This window comes from Nelumbo nucifera, chromosome 6 (assembly GCF_055504915.1).
Source record: "Nelumbo nucifera cultivar China Antique chromosome 6, China Antique-T2T, whole genome shotgun sequence".
Taxonomy (NCBI): domain Eukaryota; kingdom Viridiplantae; phylum Streptophyta; class Magnoliopsida; order Proteales; family Nelumbonaceae; genus Nelumbo; species Nelumbo nucifera.
In genome coordinates, this window is record NC_142654.1 from 19575211 (window position 1) to 19591182 (window position 15972).

The following is a 15972-nucleotide window of genomic DNA, read 5'->3' on the forward strand; positions in this document are numbered from 1 at the left end:
GGAATGTCAAACTAACAGGAGCACTCCAACCATGAACCCTAATGCCAGAAACCGATACATGACTCAACCTGGGTGAACCGCTTGTACCAAATTATCAGTAGAGAATTCATTCTTAGCCTTGTATGGGGCGAGTTTAACTTGGAAAGGGAGTGTATTTTCTTGTTTGGGTTCGGGGCAAGGAGGGCTAAGTTTTCTCCTGTACTAATTTTAATTCTTTTGTACTAAGTTTTCCTACCTTTCCCTACTTTTTCCTTTAAACTAAACACAGCCTCAAGGTGGCCGCCTCCTGTACTAAGTTTTCTTCCTCCTTTTGATAATGGTTAACAAAATTTAAGGTGGCTGGCTGGCTGGCTGTCTTTCCACTTCAAGTAAATTTAAAGGTTTAAACGAATCATCAATAGAGGCAAGGATGAGAAGAGCAATGAAGGGAAAAAGTTTTCACTGCTACATGGGCACACTGGTTTTCAGACTGCCTAATGAGAGAATACTAAACCTTTGAAAGCAAGACATAAATCCAGTTTGTCAAAGCTTTTCGTGTTTGATTTACTAGGATGCATTAGACAAATTTTGATGGTGATGTTCCATATCTGTTTATCAGCAAATCGGCACTAACTCAACATCAGATAGACGTTTCCCCCCACAGAGCTTGAAATTTTGTTTGATTAAACTGTTTATCAAAAAAAAAAGGGGTTGTGTGAAATCCATCCATTGGAGGAAACCCCTAATGTTAAGGCTTTTTTTTTCCTGTTTGGCTTAAAGTAACACCTAATGGTGCCTGGCTGTCAAAGTTAAAAAAAAATCATCTTGTCCTGATTTTTAAGATAAAATTGGTACAAAATGTTGTTCTGATAAACGACAATGGAAACCGCCACCCTTTTATCGACGTACTGAATCCACAATGAGAGACTTACAAGCGATAGGCACAGCCCAGATAGAGTGGTTGGATCCAGAAGATTATTAGTGGTGGAATTATATTACTTTCGTCCTCGGTTAATGAAACCAAAATGACATCAAGGTCAGAAACCGAAGCCAGGCTAGCCAGCAAACAAATATCTTAACTCTACGTCTACCACAAGTAATCTTCTGGATCCAATCAATGTCTCCGATATGGATACAGCAAACAAATATCTTAACTCTACGTCCACCCATTTACGCACGAAATCTTGGGCATTCGTCCATGAGTATTTCTTCTGTGGTAAAGGCACCCTAGCATTAGTCACTCGAAGGAAAATCCACTCAAAATATTTCATGAGAAACCAAGTCAAACAGACGGCACAAATTTGATTAAACTGAAGAAAAGATGCGCTATATATTCATTGAAGAACTGAGTCACACTAAAGAAAAATCAATAGATGTGTTCCCCTGTTCATTGAGGTAAATTGCAGTAACTTCCATATGTGCTTTGAGGAAGTAACCTAAATGCCAATTTACCATCATAAGCTCGCCAAACTCCTTTAAAGATAATGAAAAGAGAATTAAGTAATTTACATGATTTACAATTAGTTTGACTGAAGCATGGTGATTCGTCTACCCTCTGTTGTCAACTGTCACGAATCAAATTGGTTGGCTCACTCAAAACATACTTGGGAAGTTCATACTTAGCACCTGCAATGGGAATTATGTAAGAGAAAATTCTCAGGAGTTCCAGGCGATGTTCAACTAACATTAAGTACCTCTTTCATCGTAGCAGGTTGTCAAGTCAGCACTTGTAACGATGACACCTGCGCTGTCCACAATTGCTTGTGCAAGGGTCAAATCAGCTTCTGCAGCTGCTCGAAGCGCATCCCATATCTCTGAAACAATGAAAATAATCAATCTTCAATTTCTTTAGATCATTGATAAACTATACATTGAAGATATGAAACATTATCATCAGAAAGATATGTTTGACTAAAATATCATCATAATTTTTTGAAAATCTTTTTTTTTGTTTTTCTAAAAGGACAAATGGGAATTTGGTGATGAGATGATTGGCTTACTATTCTTATATGTTTCACTTGCTAAGTCACTGTAAGAAAAAGACAACTACAAAAGGGGATTCTCAATCTGACCAAAATGCATACTAACAAAAAAGACAAGTCAAAATGGTAACTAGACCTGTTCATGGGCCAGGTAGCCTGATGGTCCGAACCACCCATTCTTTGGGCCAGGTAGCCTGATGGTCCGAACCACCCATTCTTTGTCAGGCTTGGATATGGTTTTGAGCCCATTGGGTTGGGCTCGGGCCCAAAACACTGGGACTGACTTTTTTCAAGCCAGGCTCAGGATTTCTCAAAACAGCCCAGTCCGTTCTTCTCTTTTCTCAAGCCACGGTGAGATCTTTTTAGTACATAAAAAAACAGTGAGGAGTATTTTTGGGGTTTGAGGTCATTTAATATAAATAAATCAGTTTTTTTGTTGAGTAAACAAAAAAAAAAATCTTCTTGCCCAATTTCCAGGCCAGGCTTCGGGCTCGGGCCCAAGCTTTGGGCTTTATATGAGGACCAAAATTGGGTCTGAACATGTTCTGTTAATATAGATGTAAAGTCCTGCCTGGTCCAGCCAGTGAACAGGTCTAATGGTGAGTAAATGACATACATAAAGAAGAGATGGCCAAGAGACTAAAAGGGAGATAGAGAGAAAAATACCAATTTAAGTCTCAATATTATCTTGTTTAATATGTACACTTTTTCACTATGGTTTTTTGAGCCTCAAATGTGCAATTATACTTTAACGATTCCTTGAAGGTCTATTAGCTAATTTCATGGTTCTTAAAAAAATTATTGATCTCTTTAAACTTTTCAAATATCTTAGTGAAATATCCCCAAAATTTCCCTATCTCTGCATGGCAAAATGACCATCGATATAAAAATTGCAAACCATGCCAATAGCTCTCATTACAAAGAAAAAAGGGGCTTGGAAGCCTAAAGGTATGAGAAGTGTGCCGTCTTCCCTTCCTATGTATTTACTTTTAGCCTATGTTTGGTTTGAAGGAAAATATGGGGAAAGGAAAGGAAAGGTAGGGAAACTCATACAAGGTTTGTAAAGGTTTCCCTACCTTTCCTTTCCTTTCCTTTCCCTACTTTTTCATTCAAACCAAATACAGCTTTATTGTACTCAATTCCTATTGGAATGGCAAATATCATAGAGAAGATGAGAAGGTTTTCTATGGAGAGGGTGGAGGGACAAGAAGAAAAAATTTAACCTGGTTAGTTGGAAAAAGATATACAAACCTAAGCATCAAGGGGGTTTGGGTGTGCGAAGAGTGAAGGAGGTCAATATAGCCATGTTGGGAAAGTGGTTTTGGAGATTTGGAGATAATCAAGTCTTTGGAGGAGGAAGGTAGCGGCTAAATATGGTTACAGAAATTCTGGTTGGGAACTAGGGAAGCCAAATCAATCCTATTGGTGTTCTGTTTGGAATGGCACTGGGAAAGCTGATGACCTTTTATTTAAGGGAATAAGGTTCAAGGTTGAGGATGGACTCGGGGGGAAATTTTGGAAGGACAGCTGGTGCAAAAACAGAGATTTGAAGAATTCTTATCCTGCTTTGTTTGAGTTAGCAACAGACAAAGAGGCTTATGTGGCAGATTATATGCAGGTGCAGAATGGAAGTGAATATGGACTCCTCATTTTAGAAGAAATTTGAATGACTGGGAAGTACAGTCACTGGTAGAATTGTTGCATAAACTGTATAGTACTCAAGTGGATATCGGAAGAGAGGATAGAAGAACTTGGGAGTGGGAGAAATCTAAAGAATTCTCAGACAAATCTTTTTACAACTACATCTCCATATTGGAGGAACAATCCATCCTAGTTAATATTGTTTGGTGTAAGAATGTGCCCACAAAGGTAAGCCTTTTTTTTTTTCTGTGGACTTCCTATTTGAACAGAATTTTAACTAGATAATTTGGTGAGGAAGGGTATGCAGTGATTTAAAAGGTGTGCACCAGGCAAAGCACATTTTAATGTATGTGACTCGCCTAGTCCCCAGGCACAGCACTTTCAAAAGGCATGTACCCAGTGTGCCTTTTGAAAATCTGCAATTTTTAATCCCTGCAAAAACAAATATTTTATAATTTTAATTGTCTTTTAAAACTATCTTCTATTATAATTTTATTTTTTAAAAATATTAATATTATTAGTTTTTGCATTTCTGTGTCTTAACTCGAAAAGGCACAAACCTTGCGCCTCGGGCACCAAATGCCCCTTGGGCTTTTAAAACACTGTAAACCCCTATATACAGTTCCTGTTGTACATGTTTTTTGTTTATATTAATGATATTATACTTTACCTTCTTCCAAAAAAAAAAAAAAAAAAACTTAAAAGGCATTTGACCAATTACTGTCCTGGAAGAATTTACAAAATATGTCCAAAACTTTTGCTCTTAGATTTAAAATATTGCATTTTCTGACTGTGGCATCTCTCCATAAAGGGGCCTGCATTTCACTCTTTGAGATGTCCCAACTCATACTCAAAATGACACCTAAAGGAGGTCATAATTTTCTGCATTACAAGGCAGGACATAATATTTCTCATCTTTAGTTGACACACAAACAAGAGGCCATTGCTTGGTTCAATGGTGAAATCTCAGTCTAGCAAGCACAAGAAACACAAGTTTAATTCTTAGAGATGCCACTGTGTGCAAAAAGCAAAAAGAAAAAAAAAGCTAAAGAATAGGTTTGTAACCAGTCCACCCCTTCCAAGACCTCAGACAACTGGAATGAAGGAACCAACAATAGGTAATGGCCCCTTTAGATGCAGGGAATAAAATCTTGTTTTGGGAAGATGTTTGGGTTGGTGAAAACTCCCTTAGAGATAGATTCCCTTCTGTTTATTCATTGTTTGAAAACAAAAGGAAAGTAATCTCTTCAGTGTTTATTGATAACTCTTGGGATTTGGGCTTGAGAAGAGGTCTAAGGGATTATGAAATGGGGATGGTTGATGATCTGATCACTCAGTTAGGGGAAGTCTTTCTAGATCAGTCTAGTGGGGATAGCAGAATTTGGAAACCTTCCCCTTCTGGTTTTTTCAATTGCTCTTCTTTCTATAACATTTTGCTCCAGACTTCTAACTTTGCAATGAATTTTGCTTCAAAGGAGGTGTGGTGTAGCCCTATACCTCCAAAAATTCAGGCCTTTTGTTGGGAAGTGGTGCTGCAAAAAATCAATACCTTGGATTTATTGCAGAAAAAGAGGCTAAATATGTGCCCCCCCCCCCCCCCCCCCCCCCCATGTTTGTAGTCTCTGCTTGGGTTCTGGTGAAACAATTTCACACATACTAAACCTCATGTCCCTTTGTGTTCTTTATTTGGTCCTGGTTCTCTTCTCCCTTTGGCTGCAGGTGGACTCCTCCCCGCAAGTGTGGTGAGCCTCTTTGATCCATCGTTTTGCAGGCAACCAAAGGTCCGTGGAAGGGTTATGTGGAGAGCCACTAGAGCTGCTGTATTGTGGTCAGTGTGGGAGGAAAGGAACAATAGGATCTTCAAAGATAGTTGTAAATCCAAGGAAGGGGTTGTGGAAGGAATAGCCACCAAGTTATCCATTGGTTGAAATCTTGTGATCTTTTTAAGGATTTCTCAACTGAAGGCATTTATAGAAACTGGAGTACTGTGGCAAATACAACTTCATCAAGGTGTAAAACTGGCCAAACAATTGGAGCTACAGCAAATTGAGATAGAGGGGGACTCCAAGTTGGTAATTGGGTGGATGCAATCAGGACAGCTGAGAATTTGGCAATATAGACAGCTGATGAGGGAAATACTTAGCATAACAAGGGAGATGGGTGTTTGTTTCAAGTGGGCAAGGAGGTCAGCAAATGGTTTTGCTGATGCTTTAGCTAAACAAGGGACTGTAAGGGAGAGACTTTACTGGGCAGTACTGTAATGGTTGGTGTTTATTAGATCAATCTCTTCTAATAAGGGTTGACTCCTGTTTCTCAGTTTTAATTTTCCTTTAACAAAAGTTACCGTTTCTGATAAAAAAAGGCCCCTTTAGATGACAAAGAACAGTATCGTTTTCAGAAGCTGGTCAGTCAAGGCCAAGTATTTGCTTTTTCTATTGCTTTTTTTCTAAATCCGTAATAGAGAAGCTTAACTAAGATAGGAAAATAAGAGGTACAAATGCCATAACCCTCATCCACCCACCGGCATAAAAAAAAAAAGCAAGGGGAAGCAAGACCCACATTGAGGTCTCCACAAAGGCTAACCAGCAAAATACGAAATCACCAATAAAAAACTACAGGAATTACAGTCTACCTAATGTTGCATGGACTCTCCTGAATGGATGAAGTGTCTGTTGGACGCATCAGAAAACTATATGACATTTTTTCTTTTTCTCCTATTATTCAGCATGAATACAGAAAATTTACGCAATGAATATCATATTTACTATAAAATGTTAAGTGACAATTACTATCGGTTAACACCTTTTTATAGGTTTATAATGTTAAAATTCAGAAAAAAATATGGATCTTTTCAATAGATTATACTATTCTATAAATGTGTATGTGAGTTCTTGCTTCTTCATCTTGCCGAGTTAGAATCCTGAATGGATACATGCTGGATTCTGATTTCTGTGTTCATATCCATGTACAACTGAGTAAGCCCATGAGAGACAAACTGGAATGCAACATGCTACTCCCAACTCCACCTCGATCAAGATCATCTACCAGTTTCTCAGAGCAAGTATGCCTTGAAATGCAATGCTTTAACTGACCTGAACCATTTCCTCTCCCTACTTGGACCAAACCATTTCCAGATACCTCCCTCTAAACACTTAGGACTCCACCAATTCGATCCACCCCACCCTTCTCCAATGAATTCTTCCCCACCCGGAAATCAAAAACCCATTATTTTACTGACCTGAACCTCTTCTTCAACTACTTGTTCCAAATCCATTTTCTTCAACTACTTTATCTAATATGAAGCGATCAACTTCTTCTTTACACATTTTCTTTTCTCAGAAGTTCATTCGATTATATTCTTTGGTTGTTGGGTACTTGAGTGCATAAACTAATTGAGAACCCAGAAACCTATATTCAGTAGTTCTTGAGTATCACTGAAGCTAGAAAGAACATTTTTATTTTTTGATAAGCAAGATATAAAAACGGTTTCTTTGTACTGACAAATTTGTCAAGGCAATAATTGTTGGAAACATACAGATATAAAGACGAGAAAACACATACATGTATAGTAATCTACAACAACCTAAGAATATTAGTGCACATGAACACCTAACAAGGAAATAAAAAAGGGAACACAAGTTCAGTTGAATTCGGATTATCTGAATGCAATGGCTGTGTATCAGGCTATGGAACCAACGATAAACCCCACACTAGTCAAAAAAATACATGAGACCCACAGTAAGAGGCTGAATGGCTGTGGGTCCCATGTATTTTATGACTGGTGTGGGGCTTTATCATTGGTTCCATAGCCTGCTGAATAGCTATTGCATTCATCTAATCATCAAAAGGGAAGTAAAAAAAGGGAAACACAAGTTCTGTTGAACTTGGATTAGCCAAATGCAATGGCTGTGTAGCAGGCTATGGAACCAAGGATAACCCCCATACTAGTCAAAAAATACATGGGATCCACAATAAGAGGCTGACTGGTTGTGGGCTCCATGTATTTTATGACTGGTGTGGGGCTTTATCATTGGTTCTATAGTCTGCTGAACAGCTATGGAATTCAGCTAATCATATCTCGGTTCAGTTTAACTTATTAGCACCTTCTACTCTTTTTATGGTTGATGATATGCCCTTCTTTTCAGCTTAATGAATTGGCACAAGAACAATCTATTGCCTTCAATTTGTTTATAAAGTAGAAAAGTTTGGACAATCTGTTTTGATATAAAAGCTGTAAAAGAAAGAAGAAAAGGTTTCAACTGAGGAAGAGAGAGGAGAGATAAAAGAGAATGGGAGAAAATCAGAATTAGGTCTGGCCGCCCCTTTCATTAGATTATATACTCATAAATAAAAGAGAGTACAAAGACAAGTATGCCCTTGGTAAGTCGGCTACTTGTGAGAACTTAAAAACACTCTTAACTTAAAAAACATAAACTAATGGGCCTAAGGCCCAATAACTCACTAACTATGCTATGTAAATAAAAAAGCATGTTATATCAGCCCAAAACTCAACAATAAGTAAATGAAATTTATATTAATCAGAGAACAGAATTACAGGTATAATCAGTATAAGCATCCATAAGAGGTGCAAGATGCAACCCATCCCATCATAAACAGGGAAAAAACAACTACAACCTTGCCCAATACAATTAATCCATACTCACCCCTTGCTTAATGAGAGTATCAGTGAAAGCATTGGCAATCCTCCTCACCCATTGTATTCTCTAAGCCATAATTCTTGTTAGCCACTTGATTTCTTTCATTCATTTATGTAAATGTATTGCCTTCAATTTCAACAACATATATTTTTACAAATACCAGTTTCATTACAAAATTCATCATAACTCATAAGAGATTTAACACCATCACTATGATGATTAAAAAGACAATAGAAAAATAAAGAGAGGAGGACATTCACACAATATGGGAAGAACAGCATGTTACAATCTTATATATAGATTCATAAGCTATTGTAATAATTTTAAAATCCGATGTTAGATGCATTATACAGCTTTTACTTTTCCTAACAAAATTCCAAAATGCATAGAATTCTACTAGCAATTGTCGTTAGCAAATTTTTAATGGTTATGTTGCAAAGAAAAAATACCTTTCTGGCCACCATAGTGAGGAGCAGTATCCCAGAACTCCTCTCGCATCTGTCTAAGCTGTGTCCTTGTTAGTGGCTGAGAATGCTTCCAAGGCTTTGGCTTTCGGATCTTTTTCGTACTCTCTATAACATCAAAACTGACCAATTACTGTATTTTTTTTATTGGTACCAGTTACTGTATCTAATAAGCAGCAATTTAAATCTATCAAAAAAGGTCATTCTAGTTGTATTACTGTAAAGATTAATCGGACATAAGATGAGAGAGAGAGAGAGCGTATGTGTGTGTGCTCACGTGCATTTCTATACATTGGGACATGTACAACTGTATGACCAGTTAGTCATTTCAACTTATATACAAATTGTCATAATTAAAACAAAATATTGTAAAATACTCCATGAAAAGCTTCATGCGCAGACATCCAAGAGTACAAGGTGCTCACTGCTTGCTTAACAATGACCTCTGAGGTAGGTTTATTTTAAAAAATGCAGGCATTCCTCTCCCTCCAAATATTCCATAGGACAACTGCTGGTAATAAATGTCAAATATGAAATAACCTTTTTTCTTCCACTTAATCTTTGCAGATTCTGGCTGTGAAGTAGGGCTTCCAGACTGAGAGACCAACACCCTTTTCACCCCAAAACAGCTAGAAATTTGACCTGTAGAGTCTAAGCTACAATACAAGTTACAGTGAATAAAACGATGATCTGCTACAGCTGCCTGAACACATAAAACACACTATTGAGTCTAACACCAAACCTCTCCTAATTCTATCCACCTTCATTAAGCACTTCCCTAGCATGGCTGACCAAATCAGGAATGCTACCTTGAATAGGATATGAGGTGTCCAAGTTTTGACACTAGGGAAGTTCTAGTGGGCTTCACCACTTAGGCTCTTGTAGAAAGATCACAAGGTGAAGACTTCAGAACGATCCCATATCCAGATTCTTCTATCACGATGGTTCAAGCAAGCCTCTCCTTATGGACCATCGCTAATGATCCATTCATCTCCACCACTTCCTAATCATTCTAGTTCCCTCTCAACCTAGGATTCCACACCACCTGGCCATTCTGGTGTTCAAAGTAACCTGTCCAGTTTGACTAGAGCAGGCTTTTCTTGGTTATTAGACCATGTGTACTTGGTTCCCAGTAGAGGGGAATCCACAAGCTCTGATTTCTCTACAAAATCAGCAAACCCTTTCATTCCCCTCCATCTTTCTTTCCAAAAAAATCTAGGCCATTACCCAATGTTGGTCCTAGCTATCTGGAGTCTTGGGAGGGGTAGACTGGATACAGTCCTAACATTTGGCATATGTTTTGCACAAAGTGATCACTCTCAGACTCTAACCCGTGTTCTCATGCTTCCCAACTTGATATTTTAACATCTAAAATGCACTAAGGTAATTGCCCCCTCCACCTTGTGTCACCAAATTCTTCCCATTGAGCGCACCTTAGAGCATCGTCATTGGAACCAAACACCAATGACAGCAGCCATTTAAAGACCTCTAGCATTTGTAGGTGATTGGAAACAGAAAACTGGCCTATGGGTACAATGCTGTTGTGTATCATCATTCTTTCCAATGAAATTAATAATGCCTTTATTGCAAATCAAAGGCAGCTTCTGCCCTTTAAAGACATGGGCCTGCATTATGAGAAAAACTTAAACCGAACAATATTCACAAAAACACCTTATAGTGAATCCATCATTAACAAATCTCACCATGCAAGTGTGTTTACATTGAACTCCACTACTCAGGAATCTGATTGGGTTTAGCATCACACAGCCTATCTAGAGTAATGGTAAAAAGTATAGAGCTAACATGTTAAGTTTCCTTTTATATCTGACGCTACATTCATCAAGCCTTGTTCCCTGAGAGAAAAGAGGGATAATGTTTGTGGGTAGGGGGGAATCTACTGATACAAATTGAAAAGAAAAGGAACAAGTTTTCTCCTAGAGAAATGATCTCTAAAGTTTCCTTAAGAAGTTTCATTCATGTTAAGAAAAAACCTTGGCATGGGGGTAGTTCCAAAATAAGCATGAGAGAGAGAGAGTACAGAATAGAAACACCAACATCCATAAGAAGGCTGAGAATGACTTCCCTAGTACTGTAGAGAGATTTGGTTAATTCCATAGTGTTGCATGGATCTCCTAAGTGACTGAAGTGTCCATGTCAGACAAGCATTGGATTCTGACACTCCATGGATTCTTCATGGACATTTTGATATGACATTTTTCCTTTATCTACTTGCTTATTTGACATGAATGAATGGCTAATATACCCAAAGAATGCCATTTCTATAGACACCATCATTAAGTAACAAAGATAAAGTTCTGGACCTTCTTTATAGGTAGTCAGACACCCAGACATGCATCGTATTCTGATTCTCGTGTCCATGTCCATGTCCATGCAAAACTGCCATAGAGGGATCAACTCCATTGCTGATGGCTTGGGAAGATTGGGTATGGGGAATATTTTTTGTACAGCAGAAGCTCCATGCCTTCGTATTTTTTTCTTGAGAGAATCATGAGGGTATATAAAGATACTCCTTTTGTAAATATGACAGTGCATCCCCTCATGTATTGCCTAAATAATTTCTGTCTATCAATGAATTTGTCACCTTTCCTCAGACCAAATAAATAAATGGTTTTCTACATTCAAGGACAAGACGAGGCCTCTAATGGTAGAAATTTGAAAAAGAATGAATTGGAGAATCTAAAAGATCTACAGAAGAATCATATACATTATGTTTCTCATTAACACAAGTAGGAGATTGTACATTTTGCAACAGAAGTTTATTATAGACAGAAACAACCAATCTGATCAGAATGTGTCAATAAAATACATGGTGTGGGTGGGAAAAATATACTTAGTTACTTCCAAAACTGTAGACAAGAAAACTGCCAAGGACACAGCAGAAAGAAAGATAAGAATAAATAGACAGAACTTACAGAGAACTCATCATTTAACTCGTTAATGGAGGGGCACAGTCTTAATGTCTTATGTGATAGGCGAATACAACTTTGGCTAAAAGGAAAATTATATAAAAAAGATTAATAAAAAAATTCTATAAAACAGTTGTAAGGCCACCTTTGATATTACTGTAAGATATAAACTTAGTTCTTAAACCTTTCTATAACAATGGTATCAAACTATCAATAATAATAAAAAAAGAAATAACACGTGCATATAGTATTTCTATGTGCAAAAAAAACACAAATTTGAAAAAAAAAAACAATGTTGCTTAACTTTAACCTTTTCTGACCGCAAGAAATGTCAAAAATAGCAATGTCCAGATTTTGGACAAAACTATAACAGATAAATAGTTTCTAAAACCAAATCTATCTCAGCACTACAATGTTTATGCATCAATTATGCACAAGCATATCTGATGCACCCATTTTCAAGTAAAATATGATTAAAGTGGAATAAATAAAAAAATAATCCCAGAGAGAGAAAATTCTATGAAAAACACAGACAGCTATGCACAAACCCTTAAACCAATAAAACAGGAGAGCTAGTAGGCAAATTGAAGAAAAGAGTAAAAAACAAATGCCACAATAATAATAAAAAAAAAGTAGTTAACACTACAACTTCTTGATTTTTTTTTATGCAAAAAGAAGATTAGGGCAGTACAAGTTGAAAGGGCAGGGGGAAAGAATAACTACTGATATAATAGACAAAATGTCAATAGTATGACTGATGCATTATCCAAACAAGGGGTAACTAGAGATGAGTTTTTTTGAGCTCAGTTGTAGAAGTAACACTAGGGAGAGATAGTACACTCTATCCTCTCTTTGAACTGCATGTAAAATCTGTACATCTTTCTTGTTTATAATCAATAAAGCTCTTCTTATTTATCAAAAAAAAAAACTTCATGAAATATTTGTACAGAATCAGTAAAAGAATGTGGTATCAAGGAACTAAGATACTCTTAAATGCATATGCAGAATTCACCTGACACAATGATGACGTTTTTCAAGGGAAAAGGGAAGAAAGGAAACAACTCTTTAATATCATGACCATAAACACAAAGTAAAAAGCAGTGATTGTGGGTCTTTTCCTTCTAAACATTTTTCCCTACATGCAACTGGGTGCGCATACATGAATAAGATGAAGATGAGGGAATTCAATAACACCCAACCATAGCATACTCAGCATGCAAACATCTTCACCCCCATTTTGCTACTTATCCACCAGGTGCACATTTATGAATAGGATGAAGACAATGGAAAATCGAATTAAACCAAACTGAACCAAATGCAACATGCAAACAAATCCAGCCACAATTTGCTACTTATCCACCAAAAGTTTGTCAACTTAAAATATCTTAACCTGACAGAGTGCTACAAGGTGCACAAAAGAACCTAAAAATGCATGTGAGCCTCTAGACAAGAAAAGTGATTACCCAAAGAAAATTTCTGGTTAATAGGTAAGTTTCATATCTGCAAGTATCTCAACATTACTACCTTGTAATGATCTGATTAACATAACATATATATGGGGCCATTTTGAAAATTATATAATTTTAACTACCGAGTATTGTCTAATCATGAGATATTGCTAAAAACAAGATACAAATAGAATGCAACACCACAGGCTAATGATGACAGCTATGATGATAGGAATGACACTAAGAACCCTGGGATGGAGAATGCATAGAACACCATGAAATCAAAATGCGATCCCATTTATATAAATATCATATGAATGAGAGAGAGAGAGAGAGAGAGAGGGTGTCCTTAGCATGGCTGCTGGAAGAAGGGAGGAAAAGACCTCAAGATCTATGCAAAGCTTATGAGATTCTTACACAGATATACCAAAAGATGTAAAGCATATTCAAATGAGAATTTATATAAAACATTTTCAAGCATGTAGAACCTCTAATCTCTTTTTTCACTCAATTGCAGTACTTCACATAGCTAATGTAATGTAAAACATATTACATTCCTGATTCTACGAGCGGCTTTGTGCCACACCCCTCGAGGCAAGTCCAAACAAGTCCACGTTTGGTATTAAATTTTTAGTTTTCACACAAAAAATAATGATTTTATAGTTTTAATTGCTTTTTAAGAAAACATTTTATTAGGATGAATGAATGAACAACATTACCAAATTGGGGGTTCTCAGAGCTTCGGTTGCGCCCCCAGCCCAGCCGTTATGTTAAAAGAAAAAAGCAAAAAAGCGCCAAATTTTCAAAAGGCGCACACCTGGGCTGAGGCGCAAGGTGCACCAGGCCTGCGCCTTTTGAAAGGGCTGTGCCTAGGACCTAGGTGAGGCGCATACCCTGAAATACGCCTCGCCTGTGCGCCTAGGCACACCTTTTAAATCACTGAATATAACTCTGAGTTCATAATCGACCTCTTCTATATTTAGCAACCAGCTTGTGCTAGTTTAGACAATTATGAAAAAGTTAAAACTTAAAACTAGAAAAAGCAAAAAATAACTTGAGCAGTGAGCACCATGAATCACGATGGCACAAACAAGAAAGTAGTTAGGTAGGTCTCTTACTAAGATAGCATAGATTTAAAACAATTTACTTAAGTTCAACCGTATAATCTACCCCTATAAATATTTGAATTACAATGACAAAGTCCAAACAGGTAGCAGATGCAGATCGCATGTAGTAATCAGTCAGAATTAGTCCTTTAAAGGCCAAAATCAAAGGGCAGGCATTTATCAAGGAAGGCTTACCATTCACACAACACTAACAAAAATACCCGATAAGGTGGAACCGTGGAATTCCAAAGAAACTCAAGATTAGATATAACAGCAAAGAAATTTTCCGCACCAAGCAGAACGAAAACATGAAATTGGCTCATTCTTAAGAGCATACAGTTAATACAGGTACATGAATTACTCAATACAGGTGAAACTACACAAAACAAGCGGTCGTTGCAGAGCCTTTTCCCTTGTTTCTTTTTGCTTCCATTTCATAGCAAATCATCATCACTCGCATTGTACCAGTAGAAATAACAATTCATCTAATCGCATCTCAAAGAAATATAATTACAAGAAATACGATCTCGAACCTGAGAAGAGACTCAAGAATTGAATCGACTACAATAAACAGAAATGAAATCAAAGAAAAACTAAACGTGTGAAACGATGATAACTTGCATGGAGGTGAACTCACCGTCTCCTTTGCTCTGCGAGGATCCAGCACAACCCATCGCGTCTCACCAAACAACCAGATCAACAGAAACAAAGCAGAAAAAAAGCTCAAAGAAGCTTCATCAACACAAGTCGAATGAAGCTTGTACTGTATGCTCACTCCGCCGTCAGATATCAGTGTGACGAATCCGGCGAAAATTCCGGTATGAATTCCAGAAGTTCAGAGGAGGAAATCAAGGACGAATCAAGGGCTCCAGAGGTCAAAAGACTCAAAACTGGCAAATAATAATAATAACAAAAAAAAGAGAATAGATGAGAGAGAGAGAGATAGAGAGAGAGATAGAGATTGAGAGAGAGAGAGAGAGAGATTAGAAGGAATATATTAGAATTTAGACGGAAAAGAAAAGAAAAGAACGACCAGAGTGAAAAATAAGAGAGGAAGGAAGAGTAGAGAAAGAAAGCTGTCACAAGAGGGGGTGGTTGATTTTTCATTTTTGTGTACGTTTCTCGCGCGAGTTAGTGATCCAATACACGCGCTTTCATCGGTATCTACTACATGTTTATTATTCATTGGCAGAAATAAAAGGTCATACTTTTCGGTGTGTAACCATCACTGATAAAAACGTAGTGCGTACACGATTGACTCAATGAAATGAAGTAGATTGAATCATTAACCCAGGTAGAAAGCTCTCGCCGAGTCACTCGCTGGTCTTTTTGGCGTACAAAGAAGACCGACGGCGAAAAAACTTCTGATACGAAACCAGTCACGCCCCACATGGTTTTGCCGTTTTATTATATCCACCGTCAAAAGGAGCGTTTGCTGCTTTTGAAAAGAAGCGAAACTGAAGCTACCCGACGACCCTTTTCCTGGTTTTTACTTTTTACCACGTCCGATTAAAAACAAAAATCGGAGAAATAAGTGTCAAATCGGGAGTCCGGATCTGCCAGCTCTCCTCACACCGACCTCACTGCATGTCCCGGCCCGACATGTTTTAAGAAAACGGTACGGATATAGAATGGGAGAAGAAAGAGGTTCATGGGTAAGAACGGGATATACATACGTACATATGTATATATATATTATGTATCATATAAATATTATATATAATATATTTTTTAATTTTTAATATATTAAAATATAGTAGATAGATG

At 37.4% G+C, this 15972-nt stretch overlaps 1 protein-coding gene across 1 annotated transcript; it reads right to left on the reverse strand.

The window, feature by feature from the left end:
- Positions 1–1279: 1279 nt before the first annotated feature.
- LOC104591275 (uncharacterized) lies at positions 1280–15272 on the reverse strand. The gene is made up of 4 exons (XM_010250079.2): positions 14843–15272; positions 8710–8832; positions 1674–1793; positions 1280–1605 (listed from the first exon to the last, which is right to left on the reverse strand). Exons 1-4 carry the CDS (start codon positions 14877–14879, stop codon positions 1541–1543), a joined length of 345 nt encoding a protein of 114 aa, XP_010248381.1. The 5' UTR covers positions 14880–15272; the 3' UTR covers positions 1280–1540.
- Positions 15273–15972: the final 700 nt, after the last annotated feature.